The 22,693-nt window shown below is 37.7% G+C and overlaps 1 protein-coding gene across 2 annotated transcripts in view; it reads right to left on the bottom strand.

The window, feature by feature from the left end:
* LOC126184534 (ras association domain-containing protein 8) overlaps positions 1–22,693 on the bottom strand; it is a 91,781-nt gene that overhangs the window by 33,316 nt on the left and 35,772 nt on the right. The window contains exons 2-5 of one of the 2 annotated variants that reach the window (XM_049926940.1): positions 19,601–19,711; positions 18,850–19,503; positions 15,268–15,405; positions 9,917–10,018 (exon numbers count right to left, since the gene is read on the bottom strand). In XM_049926940.1, the coding sequence (XP_049782897.1) occupies positions 9,917–10,018; positions 15,268–15,405; positions 18,850–19,503; positions 19,601–19,711 (1,005 nt within the window). Of the gene's footprint in view, positions 1–9,901; positions 10,019–15,267; positions 15,406–18,849; positions 19,504–19,600; positions 19,712–22,693 lie in introns of both variants that reach the window. The other variant, XM_049926939.1, reaches the window with a different exon arrangement.

The following is a 22,693-nucleotide window of genomic DNA, read 5'->3' as shown; positions in this document are numbered from 1 at the left end:
TCTAGCCTCTCTCTACTTGGCTTGTATACACTGGTGCATCACATCAAGTGACTAATCCATTTGGCTATGGAAACTGAAGTATACAACATGTCTACATAAGCTAATCAATGAATTTCTGTGCATACCTGATTTTTTTCTGGAAATTTATCTAAAATCCATGTAGCATCCACAACTGGATAAAAAAAAAAAAAAAAAAAAAAAAAAAGGAATGGTGAACGAGTGAATGAATTTGCCCGTCTCTAGTCTGGAGGAGTGACCCTAATAGACAGCGAGTCAGATATGGCCACATCTGGGGCTTGTTTAAGGTAGCAAACATGGAGGAAAAGCTCCAAAAGAATCTTCTACACCGGTATGGACATGCCATGTACCATGAACTTAATCATATACCAAGAACAGTTCTAGACATAAAATTACCAAAAAGGGGGCCCAGATAACTGATGAATGTATGGCTTAGGATCCTACAGAATTACTCGAAAACAAGGGGAATGCATTGTGAAATGACGCGAATACGATCATAATAGTGTAACAAGATTGGGAGGGATAACCCAAAGAGACATGAGAAATATGGCATGGAAGAAGAAGAAGAAGAAGAAGAAGAAGAAGAAGAAGAAGAAGAAATATAATTCAAGGAATGTAAGAGTTCATTTACCACAAAATTCACATGGAATCTGTTCAAGTAAGTGTACTTCAAAGCAGCAATCTGTGCTAACAATGCATCACTGAACAAAATTTAGCTGTGAGGAAGTTGTATTTCAAACAAATTTTATAGTGTTGCCAATATTTCAAACTGCAACAGTTATTGTGAAGCACTTTTTTATTACAGAACTTAAAGAGTAATCCAGTAAGACAATGGTTTGATGTACTAAACACTGACCAATAAAATTCAATATCACAATTCCCCAACAGTTGTGATGTTCAGATTTTTTCCTCCTTAAGAAGTTATTTGAGAAACCAATCTAAAAGGCAATCAACTAATACTGAATGTACAACTAAATATTTCCCATCCTACTTTTTCTGTTTTATGCTAATAAGTTGGTCATCAACATCAATTCTGTTTGCAGATATGCATTTGTTTTAACTGAAAACTGTGAAGCAGAACATGTCTGACTGCAATATTAATACATTCAATAGTTTAGAAATGAGGCTCCAGCTATTGTTTCAAAGATGCATGTGGTATTGACAGTGTTATGTCAATCACAAGTGGTATGCCACCCGCAGCTCCACAGAACACACATAATTTAAGCTTGCCAGCAGGCACCACGATGAGCCAATTATGTACAGGGCTTGCTATAATCTTATGGATGGCACTACAGATGCAACCAGAGTATGCCATCTTTGCTTCTATGCACTACATGGGAATGTAACCACCCATGCATCTTTTTAAGACCCTGCACACCAAGCTATACCACCCAGATATCGAAAGACTCACAGTGAGACTACTATGACCACTGTAAAATGTTAATATTCAATGAACATGCAGAAATATTTCCTACACAATGTGAAACAGAAACAATCAGTAATACAAAAGATACACATAATTTTACTATGCTGTACATATTGTAAATAAATGTGTTGATGTTTTATTCATTTATTAAATGTTTGGAGTATTCAAGATTTGTCCAACCACTTCATACAAACTACAGACACAACAAACATTTCTGATGAATACGAAGGAACATGATTAAACATCATCTGTCAACAAAAATCAATTACCTCTTCCAGGAGTGTCGAAATATAATCAATTGGTTTTTTTTTCTCTCTATGTCTTAAAGTGTACTTAAGTTTCATAGAAAACGGCAACCACTGGAGAGCCATCTCTCACTGCACTTATTCAGTTTCAGAGCCAACAAATACAAACATTACTGTTGAGCACAACAAGCCCAGCAGCCAATTACTACTGATGAACAGAAATCCAGCTGACAGGTACTGCCTCCTCCCTTCCATTCCTTTGATACAAAACAGGAGGTATGGACAGAATACAAAATTCAACTGGAGCAGCACTTTACAGTCTACTAAATCTCAGGCAACTCATAATATCCTTTCTTATTTTTGTGGGTGGGAGTACAAATTGTGTGATGGTGTCAAAAAGTGTTCCCTCTAGTAGAATATCAAACCCTATCTTACAAGGAACTCGCAAGGGAAAACAGATAAATTTGAGTCACAGATCCACGTAGCTGCTGCTGCTCATTTAAAATCAGAGTAATCAGTCTTATAAGTAATGGACACTGAACTCATGGGTATCACTAAGAATTTTAAATTTAACGGTGCTTGTGGAGCTTCATTTCAAGATGAAAAGTTTCACAATGTAATGAAATGTTTTACAATGCAATTATTCAGAACCTTGCTGACAAAAGGATACAGGCAGCAATTTTAAAGCATCACAAGCAATGGAATAATCAGTGCATGAGATGCCAAGCCAGATTTCTTGTAAGTTCACGTGCTTCAAAGTATTGGTTAAGTGTTATTTAACGCTTGATTGCAGACACTGCTTTTTCTGCCACACGGAATACCAACTCTGCCCCCCCCCCCCCCCCCCCCCCCACACACAGATCTGAACCCTTACCCTCTCATCCTGGCAATACTCATTGCAACCGTAGATACAAGTTCCGGAATCACAAAGCTACATGTACAGTGCAAAATTTTGCTCTCAACTCAGAACTGACAATCACATTCAGTGTAATATATGCAACCGATTCATTTATCTCTTCATAGATTTGGAATCAAACTGTATTATTTCAGACACAAGTGCTTCAGTCCATTAATTAATCAGAATGCATACAAGCAATTTGGATACCCTAAGCTACAGAAATCACAACCGCACCTCACAGCTTACAATAGCGAATGTATCTCTAATCTCAGCAAGCAAAATATAAAAATGTTACTGCATTAGCACCATTCACATTAGTTCACTCTCTTTCTAGTCAATATATTTTTGGGATGGATACATTTGATTCTTTTGGTTTGAAAATTCAAGACAATGCACATGCTATCAATACTCAAGTTTCCCCTGCCTGCATTCAACAATTGTGAAAAATATGGACATTTGTTTGATTGCACATTGGGACAGATAAAGAATTTTCAAGTGCAGATTATGCTACTGAAAGTTTATCATGCGAGTCCAGTACCTCAAGCCATTTGTGATTGAGTTGCTTCTAAACTTCACAAACTGGAACAAATCGGAGTTTTGAAACACGTTTCTGCAGGCTAATGAGCACCTCCTTTAGTTATCACAAGAAAATTGAACAGTGAAAATCAGACTTTGTGCAATAGTTAACACTCAAGACACTTATTGATTCTTTCCCACTTCCACATATTGAGCTGCTTACAGATCAACTAGCAGGTGGAAAATTCTTTTCCGAAACTGATTAAGCCAATGCTTACCTTCAACCTCCACTGGATGAGGAAATGGTAAAAATTATGGTAATCATAAGCATGTCGGCTTGTACTAATACTGTGTCATACAACTGTTTGGAAGTGCATCTGCTCCTGCATTGTTTCAACACTTTCTTGAAGAAGTGATGTCAAAAGTTCTGTCTAATTAAAATTATTTGGATGACATCACTGTGTCCGGACGAACATTGGAACAGTATCTCATAAATTTGGAGTATCTTATTAAGTTTTAACTGACACAGGACTCAACTGCAATCTACAGATACATTCATTATTCAATACTGAAACTGAATATTTGGGACATCTTACTGACACCCATGGCACTCGTCCCGAAACTAAGCATTTAGAGACCATTCAGAGATTACCCTCTCCCAAAAATGAATGGGAATTACATGCAGTTCTAAGAAAAACTTACTTATTACATTAAATTTATTCTGAACAAAGCACAAAATGTTGCTCCTTTGCATCACCTCTGGCATAAAAATGTTGCTTTCCAATGGACTGTGGACAGAAAATTAAGGTTGAAAAATGCACTGCTCAGTCGCCCATGTCATATTCATTTCAGTCTGCAGAAACCGGTAATGCTTGCAGTTGATGCATCATCACATGGAATAGGGACAATTTTATCTCAAGATTGGAAACACTGAGTGTCTCATTGCATCTATGTCTAAGATGTTAAACACGGTACAAGTCAATTACAGTCAGCTGGAAAAGAAAGACTTAGCCACCATATATGGTGTCATAAAATTTTGTAAATATTTGCATGGCAGGAATTTTTTTCTCATGACTGATCATAAGCCATTGACTGCTCTTTCTCATCCAGATGTGCCTGTTTATACAGCACAGAAGCTGCAACATTAGTCATTAATTCTTTTGAATTATCAATATGAAATTCCTTATCCCCCTATTGAGTAAAGTGTGCAAAGAAAGACACCCTGTCTCGCCTACCTGTGGGAAGTGATCCAGAATTCGATGCATCAGAAACAGATTGTCAGCGTGTCATACAACCTACTGGATAGGATGAATCATTACAATTGCTCAATGATGATGATGATGACGATGATGATGATGACGATGATGATGATGTCGACGACGACAGGTTGGTGTGAGTATGCAACAGCAGTTTCTTTAGTGCCCATACGAAAATTTTAATTCACAGAGTTACAAAACTCCAACTACAATTTCAAGTACTAAAAATGCAGCAAAACTTGTATTTGCACACAGAAATATGAACATGAAATACTGTGTAAGGCCTAAAACTTAAAAAAGGAGAAAATAAACAGTGAAAAGAATCTGGTATAGAAAGGATGAGCCACCCAACCTGCAAAGCCACTGAAATTTGATTCTGCCCTCCCATAACGATATAAAATGCACTCAGTTAACATGTAAAGAACAGTAATTTAATTTGTATGCCACAGGCATCACAGACTGGGGAACCTCCTGCCAAAGTAAAAAGCCACGCGTTAGAAGACAGCACCCAATCCAGAAGCAGGTCAGCGTCATTTCATCCAACCAGAGTGACTGGGATAAGGAATGCCACAGCCAGACAGTTGGCATCACTGAGAGCCACTATTCCTTCCACAATTGCACGGATCCCCAACTCTCCAGCAAAATGAGCCTGTACAGAAATGGCACATTATGTAACGTCACATTCCCTGCAAGCCTCCTTGGCAGATTTGCTTGTTCATTTCCCCAAGTTCCCAAATGCCCTTGTACTCAGTGGAATAAGATCTGCCTCTCTCACCACTGTAGGACGTACAGTTGGTCACGGATTTACTGGGAAATTTTCTCTGCTCGGAGTACTGCCGCAGAAGTTGTAGGGCACTACGAGAATTGAAGCAGATGGGAAAATGTTTGCCCCGAAGATGCCTCATCTGCTCCAGTGTCTTCAAGGTCGCAAAAAGTTCAGTAGTAAATACAGTAAGAGAATAGTTACAGGGAAGGCAAATCTTAAAGACACCATTGGGAAATACTACTGAGCAACCAAGAGAGTCCCCTTGTTTGGAGCTGTCAGTGTACACAACTTTAAAACTGTGATGCCTATCTAAAATTTCAAAAAACAGAGATTGAAACATAAAATCTGGAATGCAGTATTTCTTAAAATGCATCATGTCTAAAATAATTTTGGGCTTCAGTAGGAGCTAAGGTGGAGATCTGCTCTGACCTTGGTGTAAAACACTAAAACCAGCCACACCCATCTCTAAAAGGCAATCCTTCACATGAATCCCATAGGGACTCATTGCTCAGTGTAGAGTATGAAAGAGCCTTTCCATTGGTGGCCAAGCAATGGTATGATACACAGATGTGTATCGAATAGACAGCTTCTTACAGGTCCGTTACACCATGAGAAGCCATCACCTAATGTGAAGCGGCAGCTCACACTATTCTCAGCACAAATGCTCAGAATGGGGCTGGTCTGAAAGGCTGCAGTGGGCTGCTGAGTTCCTGCATGCCCATGCACAGTGCACCTGTAATCAAGCCGAGATCACACTGAAGGCCCTATAAAACAATTGCTGCAGTACTATATTCAGATGGGTTGGCCTTGAAATCCAAAATTAATTTCAGATGCATTAGCGCTAAAATATCATGCTCAATGGAACAAAGTTTCTCTTCAAAATGGTGTGATTTTACTTCATACTTCTAATGAACAAACTCTATTCACGATTCCCGCAACATTACAGCAAAATGTTTTCAGATTTTTACAAAGAGGACACGAGGGATCACTAAGCTTTGTATGTCGCACTGTCTTGATACGATGAATGAATAGATTACTGCCCACTGCATAGACAACCAAGCAGAGCCCCATCAAAAATTTTACAATTAACCCCATAAGATGGTCCTTAGCGAAACATTCGTATTGGTTTTACCAGTCTTTTATGGAACACATTACGAGTACATTGTCAATGCATCCAGTAGATACCTATTTGTCATTCCAACAAACTTGAGGACTAGTGCTAGCACAATCAAAGGTACTTGTTTCTGTCTTTTGTTTAGAAGTCTTGCCACAAACTATTGTTTCGGACAATGGTTTGCAGTTTTCCTTATTGGAATTTCAACAAATTTTGCTGGTAAAATAGGATTAAACATGTCTGAACAGCTCCAGTCTCTCCTCAATAGGATGGTGAAGCTGAAAATTTTATTCACACTTTCAAGGCTCAAACATCCAAACTTCATGATTTACACTGAAGAGAAAATGCCTTTTTAATGTTTCTTAGTACCTTTCGCACTCTGTCTTTTCATGATGCCTCAGCAGAAAAATTGTTAAAATGTCACCATCACCGTAATTTTGTTGCATGTATTCCAACCTAGACACCTTGTTTCAAATGCTAACTTTCCAATGAAGTTCAACATGAAGGACAAAGTTTTGAGCTCACTATACTGTTCACAGCAAAACAGGCACCCATCAGTGGCATCAAAACCAACTTTGTTTTGTGATTATTGTGATCCTGCCATATAATATCATTTTTCAGAAACATTGCAAACAACTCTGAGCAGCCTTTGCCATTGCCTAATCCTGGACATATGAGTAAGCAGCCAACTCTGCCATAGAGGTAGCCTGACTTCCTAGGCAGCTGCTAATGCAGCTACTAATCCGTTGTCTTTCACAGCAACATCAGTCAGCCTCACAGCCTTCAGCATCCTTAGCAGTGCCACTGCTGTACCCACCTGTGCTGTTGGTTGTATGTCCTACCCCCAATTGTTTGGTACATGTTCCCAATGGTTTGCAAGATGAAATGTTGCAACACAGGTCGGTTGGCATCATCTGCCACTGCACCACATCCAACTCCGTCAGCTGCACCGTGGCACAGAGCTCCCAACATCGTCACCTGCACCCACACTATGTGAAGACGGTGTTTTTTTTTTTTTTTTTTTTTGATTGGGGGAAGGGGTGCTCAAGAGGGAGGGAGGAGGAATGTAGTATTGATGGCGTCTACGTCAATTGCAGATGGCACACCACGTGACAACCACATCTCCTTAGAAGACATGTCATTTAAACACACTGTCAGCATGTGCCACCAAAAGCCCTGCTATCTGCAGAGCTCGCCATATTCTTATGGAGGGCACTATGAATGCCACCATAGTATGGAGTCTTTGCTTCCGCTCAATGCACACAAATGCACACATCACTGCTCCCATTCGTTATATGCAAATGCATCTAACTGCACTACTTTTTTAAGACGCGGTCCAGATCTTAGAACACATGCAGTGAGGCTATTATGAAAATAGAATGATGTTATTAAATATTTCCTGGGCAGTGTGGAACAGAAGCAAGCAATTATACAAAAGACATGTACAATTTTATTACACTGTATACACTGTAAATATGTGTGTTGATGTTTTATTCATTTATTGTATGTTTGGCATGTTCATGGTTGGCCCAACCACCTTGTACAAATTATAGACATGATAATGCATACGGTACAATTTAAGACACAACAGTCAAAATGCCAGGAAATTAAAATAAATCTTAAAAATGACATAGCAGAAGCCGAATGTGGCAAATTTCTAGAACTAAATGAAGGTACAATTTAGAACTAGAATACTGAGTACCTTTCGAGCAAATTATGTAGTTTTGCATTTGCAAAGCAAATATTGTCCAGTGCACGGAAAATTGCATATCACACTTATTTTGAATCAGTAATTAGGCATGGCATTGTTTTTTGGGGAAGCTCTAGTTATATATAAAGTATACTGAAGAGACAGAAAAAAGTCATCAGAAATGTGCATACTGCGGATCCAAGGAAACCATGTCACCCATTATTTAAAAATGTTAAGTTTAACAGTCCCCACCTCACACATCTATGAGATGACAAACTTCTAAAACAGGTTGTTGTTGTTGTTGTTGTTGTGGTCTTCAGTCCTGAGACTGGTTTGATGCAGCTCTCCATGCTACTCTATCCTGTGCAAGCTTCTTCATCTCCCAGTACCTACTGCAACCTACATCTTTCTGAATCTGCTTAGTGTATTCATCTCTTGGTCTCCCCCTACGATTTTTACCCACCACGCTGCCCTCCAATACTAAATTGGTGATCCCTTGATGCCTCAGAACATGTCCCACCAACCGATCCCTTCTTCTGGTCAAGTTGTGCTACACACTTCTCTTCTCCCCAATCCTATTCAATACTTCCTCATTAGTTATGTGATCTACCCATCTAATCTTCAGCATTCTTCTGTAGCACCACATTTCGAAAGCTTCTATTCTCTTCTTGTCCAAACTATTTATCGTCCATGTTTCACTTCCATACATGGCTACACTCCATACAAATACTTTCAGAAATGACTTCCTGACACTTAAATCTATACTCGATGTTAACAAATTTCTCTTCTTCAGAAACGCTTTCCTTGCCATTGCCAGTCTACATTTTATATCCTCTCTACTTCGACCATCATCAGTTATTTTGCTCCCCAAATAGCAAAACTCCTTTACTACTTTAAGTGTCTCATCTCCTAATCTAACACCCTCAACATCACCCGACTTAATTCGACTACATTCCATTATCCTCGTTTTGCTTTTGTTGATGTTCATCTTATATCCTCCCTTCAAGACACTATCCATTCCGTTCAACTGCTCTTCCAAGTCCTTTGCTGTCTCTGACAGAATTACAATGTCATCGGCGAACCTCAACGTTTTTATTTCTTCTCCATGGATTTTAATACCTACTCCGAATTTTTCTTTTGTTTCCTTTACTGCTTGCTCAATATACAGATTGAATAGCATCGGGGAGAGGCTACAACCCTGTCTTACTCCCTTCCCAACCACTGCTTCTCTTTCATGCCCCTCGACTCTTATAACTGCCATCTGGTTTCTATACAAATTGTAAATAGCCTTTCGCTCCCTGTAGTTTACCCCTGCCACCTTTAGAATTTGAAAGAGAATATTCCAGTCAATATTGTCAAAAGCTTTCTCTAAGTCTACAAATGCTAGGAAAGTAGGTTTGCCTTTCCTTAATCTTTCTTCTAAGATAAGTCGTAAGGTCAGTATTGCCTCACGTGTTCCAGGTAACTAGAAATATTTCTGGAAAATTATTTAGATCATTTATATGTTTGCTCACCGATTGGAATTATATACTTAGAGATTGCTAAATAGATAGAAGTGAAAAGTCTTCAAGAGGCTAAAAGATAAAACATTCCGAACACAAAGTTAGGTCTAGCGAAAAATATAAAAGCTGCACGATTCATTCCCACAGAAATGTTCCTATTTGGTGGAAGGGTTCTTGAATAATGAACTGATAATCTAAGCAGGATGACACTGATCGTTATTATGTAACTACAACTGTTCATTCTCAGGGGAAAAAATTGTTAACTTTAGACTGCTGTACCATCTCAGCAGATATAATTTTATATCAGTGAATTATATTATTAATTTTGGCGAGGCTCCTATATCTTTATCACATGACTAACAAGCGTATTTTATGAGAAGAATAAATCACTATTGACTAATATTCAAATTAAAATATGTAACCCACAAATTCCACCATTTGAAGATAACAATATTCATTTAATTACTCACTTGTTCTTCACTTACGCGAGCTGCTGCTTCATATCTTGCTATTTCCTGTGAAAGGAACTCCATCTGTTGTTGGTGTTCTCGTGTTTTACCTTCCCAAAATGATATTTCAGCATCATACTAAATGTAAGAAAGAAAATAAAAAATGAAAATAAGTTACCCAAGAGCCTTACACCAAAAACATGAATAAGGTAAATATGTAAATATTCATGCAGTGAATTCATCTCAAGAATTGCTTGTCCACCTTTCAAGCAGATCAATCAGTCAAGACTGCAAATTACACAATCTAATCAAGCAATACTTGAGTCATATAATGAAACTTTTACTAACTGCTACAAGGAATAAAAATGTATGAGTAATTTATAGAGGTTGTGATGTGTTATGATCTTCCGTCTGAAGACTGATTTGATGCAGTTCTCCACACTAGTCTACCTTGTGCAAGCTCCATCATCTCTGCAGATTACTGTAACCTACATCGATTTGAACCTGCTAATTGTATTTAAGCATTGGTCTTCCTCTACAGCTTTTACCCTCCACACTTCCCACCATTAATAAATTGACAATTTCTTGACACCTCAGGATGTGTCCTGCCAACCACTCCATTGTTTTAGTCAGTTTGTGCATGCAGTTTCATTTTCTGCTAATTCAATTCAGAATTTCCTCATCAGTTATTCAATTTACCCATCTACTCTTCAACATTCTTCTGTTGCACCACATTTTAAAAGTTTTTATCCCCACCCTGTCTGCAGTTTTTATTATAAATGTTTCAATTCTGTACAAGGCTACGGTCAGCAAAGACTTCCTAATACTTAAATTTATATTCAGTGTTAACAAATTTCTCTTTTTCAGAAATGTTTTCTTGCTAATGCTAGTCTCCATTTTACATCCTCTCTACCTCAGCCATCATCAGTTACTGCACAAATAGTTAAATACATTTACTATTTTTAATGTCTCATTTCTTAATCTATTTCTTATGACATCACCCATTTTAATTCAGCACCACTCCACTACAATTCTCTTACTTTTATTGATGTTCATCGTATAACCTCTTTTCAAGACACTATCCATTTATTTCAACAGTTATTCTGAGTCCTTTGTCATATCTGACTATTACAATTCAGCAGCAAACCTCGGAGTTTTTATTTCTTTTCTCTGAACTTAAAATCATTTTCCAAATTTTTCCTTGGTTTCCTTTACTGCTTGCTCAATATACACATAAAATAACATTGGTGCTAGGTTACAGCCCCGCCTCACTCCCTTCTCAACTAGTGGTTCCCTTTCCATGTCCTTCGACTTTTATAACTACTGTCTGGTTTCCATACAAGTTGTAGATAACTTTTTGCTTCCTGTATTTTATCCCTGGTACCTTCAGAATTTCATAAAGTGTATTCCAGTCGAAACTGCCATAAGCTTTTGCTAAATCTACAAATATTATAAATGTAGGTTTAACTTCTTCAATCTATTTTCTAACATACGTTTAGGGTCAAGTATTGCCTAGAGTTTTCCTGCATTTCTTCGGAACCCAAACTGATCTTCCCTGAAGTCTGCAGATTTTCCACTTTTCTGTAAATAATTTGAGTCAGTATTTTGTAAACAGACTTAGTAAACTTATAGTTTGGTAATATTCACACCTGTCAGTACTGCCTTTTTTTTGGAATTGGGATGATTACATTCTTGAAATTTGAGATTATTTCACCCGTCTCACATATTTTACACACCAGGTGGAACAGTTTCTGTGTTAGTAGACCATCTTCAAACCAGAAGGTGACACCCCAGGTGACCCATATACATGATGAGCAGAGCTGTGGTATACACCGGGAGGCACTAGTCATCAGCAGTTGATGACTGGTAGATGATGAGCAGAGCTGTAGTATACTCTGGGAGGCACCAGTCATCAGCTGGCAACTGGTGCCTCCCGGCATATACTACAGCTCTGCTTATCGTCTACGTAGGTCACCAATTGTGTCATCCTCTGGTCTGAAGATGTCTGCTAAGACCGAAATCGGTCACTGGTAATGAAATAAATCATTAATTGTGATAATTTTCGTTAAAATAAGATACAGATTGCTGTTGTTCCTAACATACTTTTGAAGGGTTTATCACAGTTGACTCTCCCAAGGATATCAGTCCGCAGCTAATGGTCTCGCGGTCTTGTTCTTGCTTCCCGAGAACGGGGTCCCAGGTTCAATTCCCGGTGGGGTCAGGGATTTTCACCTGCCTCAAGATGACTGGGTGTTTGTGTTGTCCACATCATTCATGAAACTGACGAGATTGGACTGAGCAAAGGTTGGGAATTTGTAAGGGCGCTGATACCCACACAGTTGAGGGCCCCACAAACCGAGCATCATCATCATCATCATCATCATCATCATCATCATCATACAGAAATTCATTCATATACCATTCAGAATTACTAAGCTACACTACTCATTGTTTACTGTGTCCAATTTCAGAACGAAAATAGTTGGATATGCGTACAAAAGATGAGAAGAACACTGTAGTAAATTTCTGCAGGTAAGATGTTTTTGTTAAACATGTATTTAAAAAATAATAAATGCCCAAATATGAGAATCATTCATTACTTTAAACAATGCAGAACTGGGAGGCAATGTTCACCTCACCTCAGGATTTAGAACGCATGACAGGACGTTGAGTCTATAGCAGGGGTTATCACACTGTGTTCCATGGGAAGTGAATATGTCCTCCACAAAAAACTATTAAAAGGGCATTTCTTCTTATTAAAAAAAAATATTGTAATTTCTGTGTTACAGTAATGAGTTAAATTTAAGTAATCACTGGATAAAACAAGTTTTTTTTCTCATTTTTAAAAGTTTATAATTTTATTAACGTTCATAATAAGCAAGGTGTTCCAGCAAAATGCCAGGATTCTCAAAGTGTTTCATCTGAGGAAAGGTTTGGGAACCATGGCCTACAGCGAAAACAGGCAGGAGACACGATAGGTGGAGAGCACGGCATGAGAAAACCTACATGCAACTGTAGACCACAATACATTTTCAGTAGGATGTTTGACTGTATTAGCATACAACATGAATTATCATGGGTTTAATTTATGGAAACCATAGTGCAAGATGGATACCTGAAAATTAGACTGATTAGTGACAGTGCCCAATGTAGTAAAATTTCTTTCAGTATGTGTGAAGAATGGACAATATGTGTGTAACATGATAGCTTGTAAACACACTGTAACATTGCTGTCCACCTTAGAATTGCTCGTCGCCATTCTCGAGATGGTGGAGATTGATTGTTAGTGAGCCACGTGTGAGCTTTTGCATTGTCTAGGCGAACCGGGACATAAAAAAAGATGCCAGAGCTCTTGTGAATTGTGTAGCCCAGAAGCATGAAGCATATCATGGAATGAAATTTCAATTTATTTGACAGTTGTTACTCCACTGCAATTTAGTGATATTCACTGAAGGGTGGTTATCAGCTACAGTTGCAATATTTTGTTTTAATGGGCTTGACTGGCTCAAATCTTAAGGCCATTATAGAGTGCAAATAATAGGCTTCATCACTAACAATAAGACTAATGCTTATGATTGATGGATGTCTATTTCACTATGTGCATCTTGTATTTAGGCTTATGAAATAGGCCATGATGTATATCATGTCCAGTAAAACAAATCATTGCAATTGGACATGTTTCCTTCTTTCGAACTTCTAAAGCAGCAAACAGTGTGATTAGAGCCAAGATTATAAATTATTTTCAATGGGATAATCTGCTCATGGCACACATATTTATTTCATGGATAACAGTGACAGAATGGCAGGGTGCAACAGTGACACAAACGCTTCTGTAAAGTAGTGGATACTGATAACGGCATCTCAATGCAGTTGCTTAATTACGTGCACAAGTAAAGTAAGTCAATATCACAGTATTTCTGATTTTTTAATTCCTGAAACAAGACCTTTTAATTTTACTCTTGTAAAAGGAAAAAATGGTATTGTAAGCAACTGAACTACAGGGGATAGATAATCTATGGATAGTACATCTGTGGTATCTAACAGCTAACTATGCCACTGTATAACACCGAACATTCGAGCTGAATAGCTGGGAAGAATAACCAGACTAGAAGGGAAAATGCATTTATATGTATTGGAACAAAATCTACTGAACAATATGAATTTCAAACTAGAGTGGACAATTAGAGACGATAAACTTTTCCAGTAACATAGAAAGAAAATTATGTAGAACTGTTTCTCTTATTTTAAACTAAGTGATGTACAGGGAGTAAACATATAACCATCTATAGCATCCTCCCTGGGAGTCACCAGTTCACAACACAGACGTATATTGTGAGCTGCTGCTGCCCCTCAAGGCCACTGACGATACCCCCACAGAGATGCTGTGTAAACAGTACAACCTCAAGCATAAGCACACCATGTCTGTTATCGACCGCATCTCTCACAGTTGCCATGGTAATTCGTGGTACCAGCTCCACCACTAGAGGCACCACAATTAATGCTGCCATTGCAGGCACCGATTATCCTTTCAGTGATCATATGCCTGCCTCTCTCACAGAAGTATTCTTCTGCCATGTAGCTTTAAAGGTCTAAGGATCCAAATGTCCTGCTATTACTTCATTCAGAAATCACCAACAGAGCTGAATAGGTGAAGGTGGATTAGGATACTGTAACTCATTTACAACAGAAAATTTCTACACATACCAATAATATAGAACCTCTCTGATAATGTTCTGATAAAATACATTTTTAGCGACTGGTGACATCTAATATGCATAGAAATTTTTCCATATCTTCCTACAGGTTATTTTTCACTTCAGCAATGTTTTGCAGTGTTCTAACTCAAGTCAGATGATTTTTTTCTAATTATTCTTTGCTGTTTAGATTACTTCTTGGGAACTGCAGATGAGAAACATCTAATGATGATATAGCATTTGTGAGAATGTTACAGATTATTAAAAGGGTAAGATTTGTATTAAAATTAATGTGTTATGCTTTAGATGTTTTTACATCTCCCATACTATTGTGCATCAAATCCCAAGGCTGCACTTCTTATACCTGTTACAGAAGTAATAAAATTATCATCAATCCAAATTTTTTTAGTTACAGTTGTCAACAAATCCAACAAACATGTGTAAATCTAGTGTTTAAAATATAAGACCATTGTAGACAGATTACAAATTTGGTTGAATAAGTATGGGAGATACAACTGGCAATGTTGTTGTTTAGAGGACCAATGCTGCCACAAAAACTGTATAGAAATCGTTGGTAGGGAAATGTGCTTCTAGCCTAAAAGCAATAATTTCACTACGAACATAAAAAGACATATTTAAGCAATACCAATATTTTAAAGGCTGAAATACTATAAATTCCAATGAACTGCATACCTTTGCAATTTCTGCCTGCTGGGCAGCAAGTTTTTCTCTCTGGTAATTGACAAGCCTCATCAGATCTCTGTACTGGGCATTGTAAAGAACAGACTCTTGATGGCAATCGCCATTCCCCTCCACAGACTGCTGAAAATCCTACAAATACATTTACACACCATTACGATATAAATAAAAATGTATCACAATTTTACACTAAATACAAAGCATGACATCGAATTTATGTACAATTCAAACCATTATGTAACTTAATTATAACCAAAGAATCAGGCCTTAAGGGAAGGTTTAGTTGCGATGTACCTGAGTTAGGAAATTACATTCATCTGATCACATTGAAACCTTGATTAGAGCAAATACAAGACTGAAATACAATTACAATGATGCCAGGTTCACAAGAAAGAATAGATACCACTCAATATAATTATCTACTTTGGAGAAGTAGAGGAAAATAACACCTTAAAATTGTATGACATAACTGAAATGTAATTACAGTGAACTTTAACAATAACAACTGACATGAACATTAGTTTACAGAACAGGCAACCAGAAGTACAAGAAGCAAAATCACTTTTAGTAAGGGTGGTAATGGAGGAAACAATTAGAAACAAGTTATTGCAAACAGAATTGACACAAATCAGAGAATGAAAGGAATCATACAACTGGAAAAATTGATTTCACAGTGAAAAAGTAGAAAAGATGGTAGAACTCTTGATAAATGGAAATTGAGATGCAAGGCAGACAACTGCTCACGTGTACTAGTTGGCAACAACAAAATAAGACAAATTATCATTCTAATAAGTGCACATTATTACCTGAATGGTTTACTGTACATGTAAAAAAAACTAGTAAATGATGTCAAAAGTGCAGTAAGTGAATGAAAAAGATGAAACAAGACCTAGCAGAACAATGAAACAGAATGAACTTAATTTTTAGGGAATAATCTGGCAGCAGTACAAATAAAACAAATGCTCAAGTACTGAGAGTAATGAAGTATTAAACAAAAACTTGATAATTATACTGTAGCAGCAAAGATTAAATTCTCTTTGGGTACCAAAATTACATAGAGTGGTCAAAACAAAACTTACATTTACATAAAATACGCACTGGGTGTACCAGAAAATGTACAGGGTGACAATTATTCAACTATATGAAATAAAATTACTTCTGAACGGTTTGAGTTCAGGTGTTCAAACTGTATGATTGGGTGTGGGGTATGATGGGAATTAGTATGCACATGGTACAGTTTGGTTTAGCAATGAAGCCCGCTTTCATTTGGATGGGTTTGTCAATAAGCGAAATTGGCACATTTGGGGGACTGAGTATCAGTATTTCGCAATCGAGAAGTCTCTTCACCCTCAGTGGGTGACTGTGTGATGTGCACTGTCCTGTCACAGAATAATCGGTGTGATGTTCCTTGATGGCACGGTGACTACTGAATGGTATGTGAAGGCTCTGGGAGATGATTTCACCCCCATTATCCAAAGTGACCCTGATTTCGACAAGATGTGGCTCATGCAAGATGGAGCTTGATCCCATCAAAGCAGAAGAGTGATGTCCTGGAGGAGCACTTTGGGGGACCGCATTCTGGCTCTGGGGTACCCAGAGGTCACTGGCATGAGCCTCCATTGACCGCCATATTATCCAGATCTGAACACATGCGACTCCATGGGGATATATTAAAGACAATGTGTGCAGCAATAACTCCAAAACCATTGCTGACCCGAAAACAGCCATTCAAGAGGTCATCGATGTCATCAATGTTCCTACACTTCAGCTGGTCATGCAGAATTTCGCTATTTGTTTGCATCACATTGTTGTCAATGAAGGCAGGCACATCAAACATGTCATAATCTAAATTTGATTATCTGTAATGACATTTATATGTTGAATAATATGTGTACATGCCTTAGTTCGTAACTAACTTACATTTATATAGTTCAATAACTGTCACACTGTATATATCTAGTGGTATCAAATAAATGTCAGTTCTACTACGAAGTTTACAAAATCATGAAATTTTTATATACAAGAATTTGTAAACAAAATGAAGAGCTGCACAACAAACAATTATTATTTTTAATATGTTCTTTATGTCCATATCCATATTCCGCAAACCACTGTAAAGTCCATGGCAGAGGGTACTTCCCACAGCACCACATATTAGGTATTCTTCTCATTTCACTTGTGTAAGGAGTGTGGGAAGACTGACTGCTTAAATTTCTCTGTGTATGCAATCTTGTCTTTGTGGTCCCTTCAGGAACAATAAATATTATGTTTCTAGATTGTAAGTAGGCCTTCAATGCATAGTTGGCATCTATCTTCAAGCAGCTACCAGTTCAGTTTTATCAGCATTTCTGTAATGGTCTACCATGGCTCAATATATCCCTTATTAGTCCTATCTAGTACTGGTCCCATACACTGGAGCAATATTCTTAGATGGGATGCACAAGTAATTTGTAAGCAGTATCCTTTGTAGACTGACTGTATTCTCTCAATATCCTGACCCCGACAATGAACCAAAGTCTGCCACCTGCCTTACCTATGAATCTACATGACTGCATCATCTGCAAAAAGTTTAAGTTTAGTATTGATATTGTCTGCAAAGTCACTAATATACAAGATAAACAGCAAGTGCCTGAAAACACTTTCCAGGCGCACTAACGATTTCATAATCCTACATATTGTTATACCCAAGTATTTATACAAACTGACTTACTCTAATTGTGAATAACTGATATTATATCAAAAGTCAATATGTTTATCTTTTTGTACAGTGTATAATTTTACATTTCTAGCAATCTTTCAACCTCTTTGAAATCTTATCATTATATATATATATATATATATATATATATATATATGCTTCTACCTGACTGTCTTGATCCAAGGCTTTCAGGATGTCAAGTGAGAAAAGCAAAAGTTAGGTTTAGCACAGCTGATGTTTTCAGAATGCGTGCTGGATAGAATAGAAGGGGTTATCTTATTTGGAATACCTCACTACATTTGGTTGCAGAATATGTTCTAAGATATCAATAATAATGGATGCTAGTTTTGTGGATTACTTTCATTACCCTTCCTGTAGATGGCTGTGATGTGTGTTTTCTTCCAACAACTGTGCACAGCTTTTCTATTTGAGGTTCTATGTTATATTATGGTTAAAAGAGGAGTTAACTAAGCTGCAAATTCGGTATACAATTTGATAAGGATTCCACCAGGCCCTGGGGCTTTCTTAAATTTCAGCGATTCTGAAAATTTGTTAAGATTAAAATGTACACAATACCGGCAAAAGTAAAGCAACCACTAGCAACATGTACCACAGTTGAGCCCCCGTCCCCTCCCCAAAGAAAATGGTGATAGAAAGAATAGCAAACTGTGTGTACCTACAAAAATATGAGATCTCAAAATAAAAACAGATGAAAAAATACATATGAAATAGCTACAGAAAACAAAAAAGTATTTACAGAGTAAATGAAACTGTTAAAATTACACTTTCCAACTTCTGACTTGTTCTCAAATCTGAAAATATTTTCTTGTATTAAGGGACCAAACTGTGCATCATTGATATTTGCTTATGTAACCTACCTTGAGCAGATTCTTCTTTGGTTTACTACGGCTAGCTGATGGCGGAGGTGAAACTGCTGTCTCTCGGCTCGGTGAAGGCCCATTTCGTGGAGTATGTACCGGAGGAGGTGGGTCACGATATGGCGGAAGGCAGCGTTGAGGTGGAGATGAAGGTCTCGGTGGTTCTCTGTATGGTGGAGGAGGAGCGTCACGTCTTCCCTGTCCAGTACTGCGGTAACCAAAAGGTGAGGCAGTGCCATCAGAATTAGAAGAGTTCACGGTCTGACTAGGAGAACCATTGTCTAATACCTTATTAGGCAAATCTTGGTCATCTCGTACCTCCAGTGGTTGTTTCACTTGAGGTACACCTTTAACTATACCTACATTGTCACCCCGTCTTATTTCTGTCAGCACATGTCCATGATGGCCACCACTGAATGTCAGTGATTTCCTAATGTCTTTACTCCGATCTGGCACATGTGGTGAATTTGTACGCCAGTCGGGTGATTCGTTAAGCCCCAAAGATGGTGATGTAGCTGTCGTAACTAGGCCTCGTAGGGGATCCACCGGTTTTTGACGTACTTGTTGCTGTCCACTTATTCTTGGTCCCTCCAACTTTGAACGTTCCAGAATGAACTGCACATCATTTGAATACTCTCCCCATTTTGTCAAGATCTATAGGACAAAATAGAACTGTTTGAGAATTTTTTTCATTTTACAGAATAAAAGCTTTCATAAATACTTTTGAAGAATAACAACATTACCAACACACCTCAAGTGGATGTTCATGTGGTGCAAGAAGTCTATCAACATTTCTCCACCGTTCAATCAGAGTGAACCGACCAGTCTTCCCTGTGGCATGTGCCAGCGCATAAACAACATCCTAAAACAAAAGGCAATCTAATATATTACATTCTGTAGATGTCATACCAATTCTTAGTCTAATAATTTCTTCTTAAATAAAAGTTACTCAAAGAAACCATAGACAACCTCTAAGAAACGGAGCATATCTACATACACATTTCCACTTCCAACAAGAATGAGAGAAGCATACGAATTTACAGAGTTAATCGCATAAACTGTGCAACAAATGGCACACCCTTAATAACAGAAAACTCCTATGTACACTCAAAGATGAATACATATACTTAAAAGTATATTTACTGTATGAGGGTCATTTGGGCTACAGGCTGGATGATGCAATTAAATCCAAACCAGTTTTGGTGATACTTGGGTTTGGGCATGTATTGTTGTGTTGAAGGAAGATTTATTTTGGATTCTTGTCAGACCGAACACGTCAGAAACAATTCTTGAATTTGTTCAGAGTCTTCACACAAGACTCTGAATTAATGATTTACCCCCTTTTGGAAAGTCATCCATGAAAATGACACGACCACTATCCCAAAAGACTGTCATCACAACTTTGCCAACAATGTAAACTGCCTTGAATTTCTTCATTTTTGATGACTGCAAGTGGTGCCACTCCAGTAACAGCCACACACCGTCAGGTGGCTTGCGGAGTATGGATGTAGATGTAGATGTTTTGTTTACAGCTGTAACAATGCATGAAAGAAAGGCTTTTCCATTGGCCCCAAACTGCTCCAACAGTTCAGATGAGATGGCATCACTCTGAATCTTGTGGTCTGTTGTCAACGTTCATGGAACCCACCTTGGGCACACCTTTGAATATTTGTGAGTCTCAATAACAACACATAAATTTACAGCACTCGCCAGTAGCTGCAGAGCCAACTGTCAAGTTGTGACGCGCCAGATTGCACGAATAATGGCACCCGTGTGATTCACCAAGTCAGGAGCAGTGGCTGTGACAGGATGTTCCGAACATAGATTATAGCTTGGAGCTCAGTTTCTGCACTTATTGATGCTTTAACTCTCTTTACCCATTGCTCAAGATTATTGCTATCAATCATTACCATACACTGTACACAACCATTTATGGATGTTTACAATGGTATTTTTCTGTAACAAAGAATTCAATTAAACCACACTGTTTGTAAAGTGTGCCTTGCATATATGTCATTTTGATGGTTCACTACAGCTCTGCCATCTGTGTGAACTGCTCGAAACTGCACCCGTGTGCAGAAGAAACATCGAATTTGAAGCATCTAAAGGGACATTTTCCTATTTACATTAACAGCTGTAAAAAAATTTGGGGCATCATTTACTGAATGACCATCGGACTTCTGTGACAAATATCTCATAAAAATACTTCTCCCAAGCCAGCTGTTTGAGATAGATTATTCAGATACATCATGTTACAGTTATCTTAGTACTGTGCACACAAACATGCAGAGGAGGACACAGGCTCATTCTATATGAAAAGAGACAAATTGCCGTTTTTAAAAAATCAAGGAAGTACGTATTTGGGCATGTGAATGAACTAATGAAATATAAACTTTAATGATTTGAAACTCATTTTTATTGTAATCAAGATATTTAGTTATGAATTGTCACCCCAAAGATTTTACGTTAATGTACTCGAACACCACGAAACGTTGTTATATTGGCTGAACTGATTTGCTTTCTGTGGAACAGATGATGCAACATTGAGCAACTTGCTATGTAACAATAGACTTCCTTGATATCCTACATTGAATGATTTTTTCCAGGTGATCTTTCTTTTGAGTTTTCTTCTCTTTTTGAAAGTGACAGGGATTACTGTCACACCTGTGACAAAAAAGACAAAGTTGCTTCTTGTTTCAACAAGTACTTAATAATTTTTAATATTCTAGGGAAGTGATGTTAAGAAAATATATTAATTGCCAAATCAAAACTATTATTTTTTGAGAATAACTGTATTTTATCCCGGAATGCTGTCACAGCTGTGACAGTAATATTTTTCATGGGTGTGACAATATGCACACATTTTTAAAAATATTCCAATGTAATGAAATACCAGTATGTAAAATTTGAAACAAGCTGCTTCTGCTCATGTGAAATGTTAAACTGGTGGGATACAAAACAAATACAGGTCTACTGACATTGGAAATAAATGTAAATAACGTATCTTGCATTCCTGGATAATGACTTCTTCAACAGAAAGAATAAGAAAGCTGCAGCATAAAATGATGGAAGACCAACTGAAAAATGAAGAATACTTAAAAGAAGAGACAGAGAGAGAGAGAGAGAGAGAGAGAGAGAGAGAAGAATGAGGAATAGGGAGGAACTGCTGATGAACAAACGCAGTCTACTAAAAAAGACAGAGAAGGATGAAACTAGACAAAGGTTGTGTAGGGGCAGTAAACGTAAAAATATGTCAGAAACAAACCAAACAAGGCAATAAAGTCATTTCCAAATAGTCCAAGGAAACAGATCGCTGCTTATAGGAAACTGATTTAGGAACTGGATCTTGCTGAAATAAAATAGTTAAGAGACCCACACAAGGTTCAAGAAGTTTGTCAGCTGAAACAAAAAAATTAACTAATTGAGTATTTTAGTTGAGATGATGTTAGTCTAACTATTCTTGGTATTCATGATATAAAATCTGTTAATGATCACAGTAGTGGAAAATGAGAGGAGATTCAGAAGAAGCATATGATTATGACTTGGTGAGGCCTATGACGAATTTAAGAATACAAATCCTGATACTCCATTAGGAACGTCAACATTTTATTAACTAAGGCCCAGTCACACACGTAAATTTTAAATTTACAACCGAATGCATTTCACATGTGATTCCAGATTTTCCTAATTCTTCTAAAGAGTTGCTTCAGGCAAATTACTTGTGATGTACAAAATGAGGATTGTATGGCAGGAAAATGCACAAAGTGTAAACATGACCTCTCATTGTGGCTGACTAATGAAAATCAAGATAAAATTCTCTCATGGAAGCAGTGGACAGACTGAG

The sequence above is a fragment of the Schistocerca cancellata genome, chromosome 4 (assembly GCF_023864275.1).
Source record: "Schistocerca cancellata isolate TAMUIC-IGC-003103 chromosome 4, iqSchCanc2.1, whole genome shotgun sequence".
Classification (NCBI taxonomy): domain Eukaryota; kingdom Metazoa; phylum Arthropoda; class Insecta; order Orthoptera; family Acrididae; genus Schistocerca; species Schistocerca cancellata.
The sequence above is the reverse complement of the archived record's forward strand: the minus strand, read 5'-3'. Positions and strand labels throughout refer to the sequence as shown.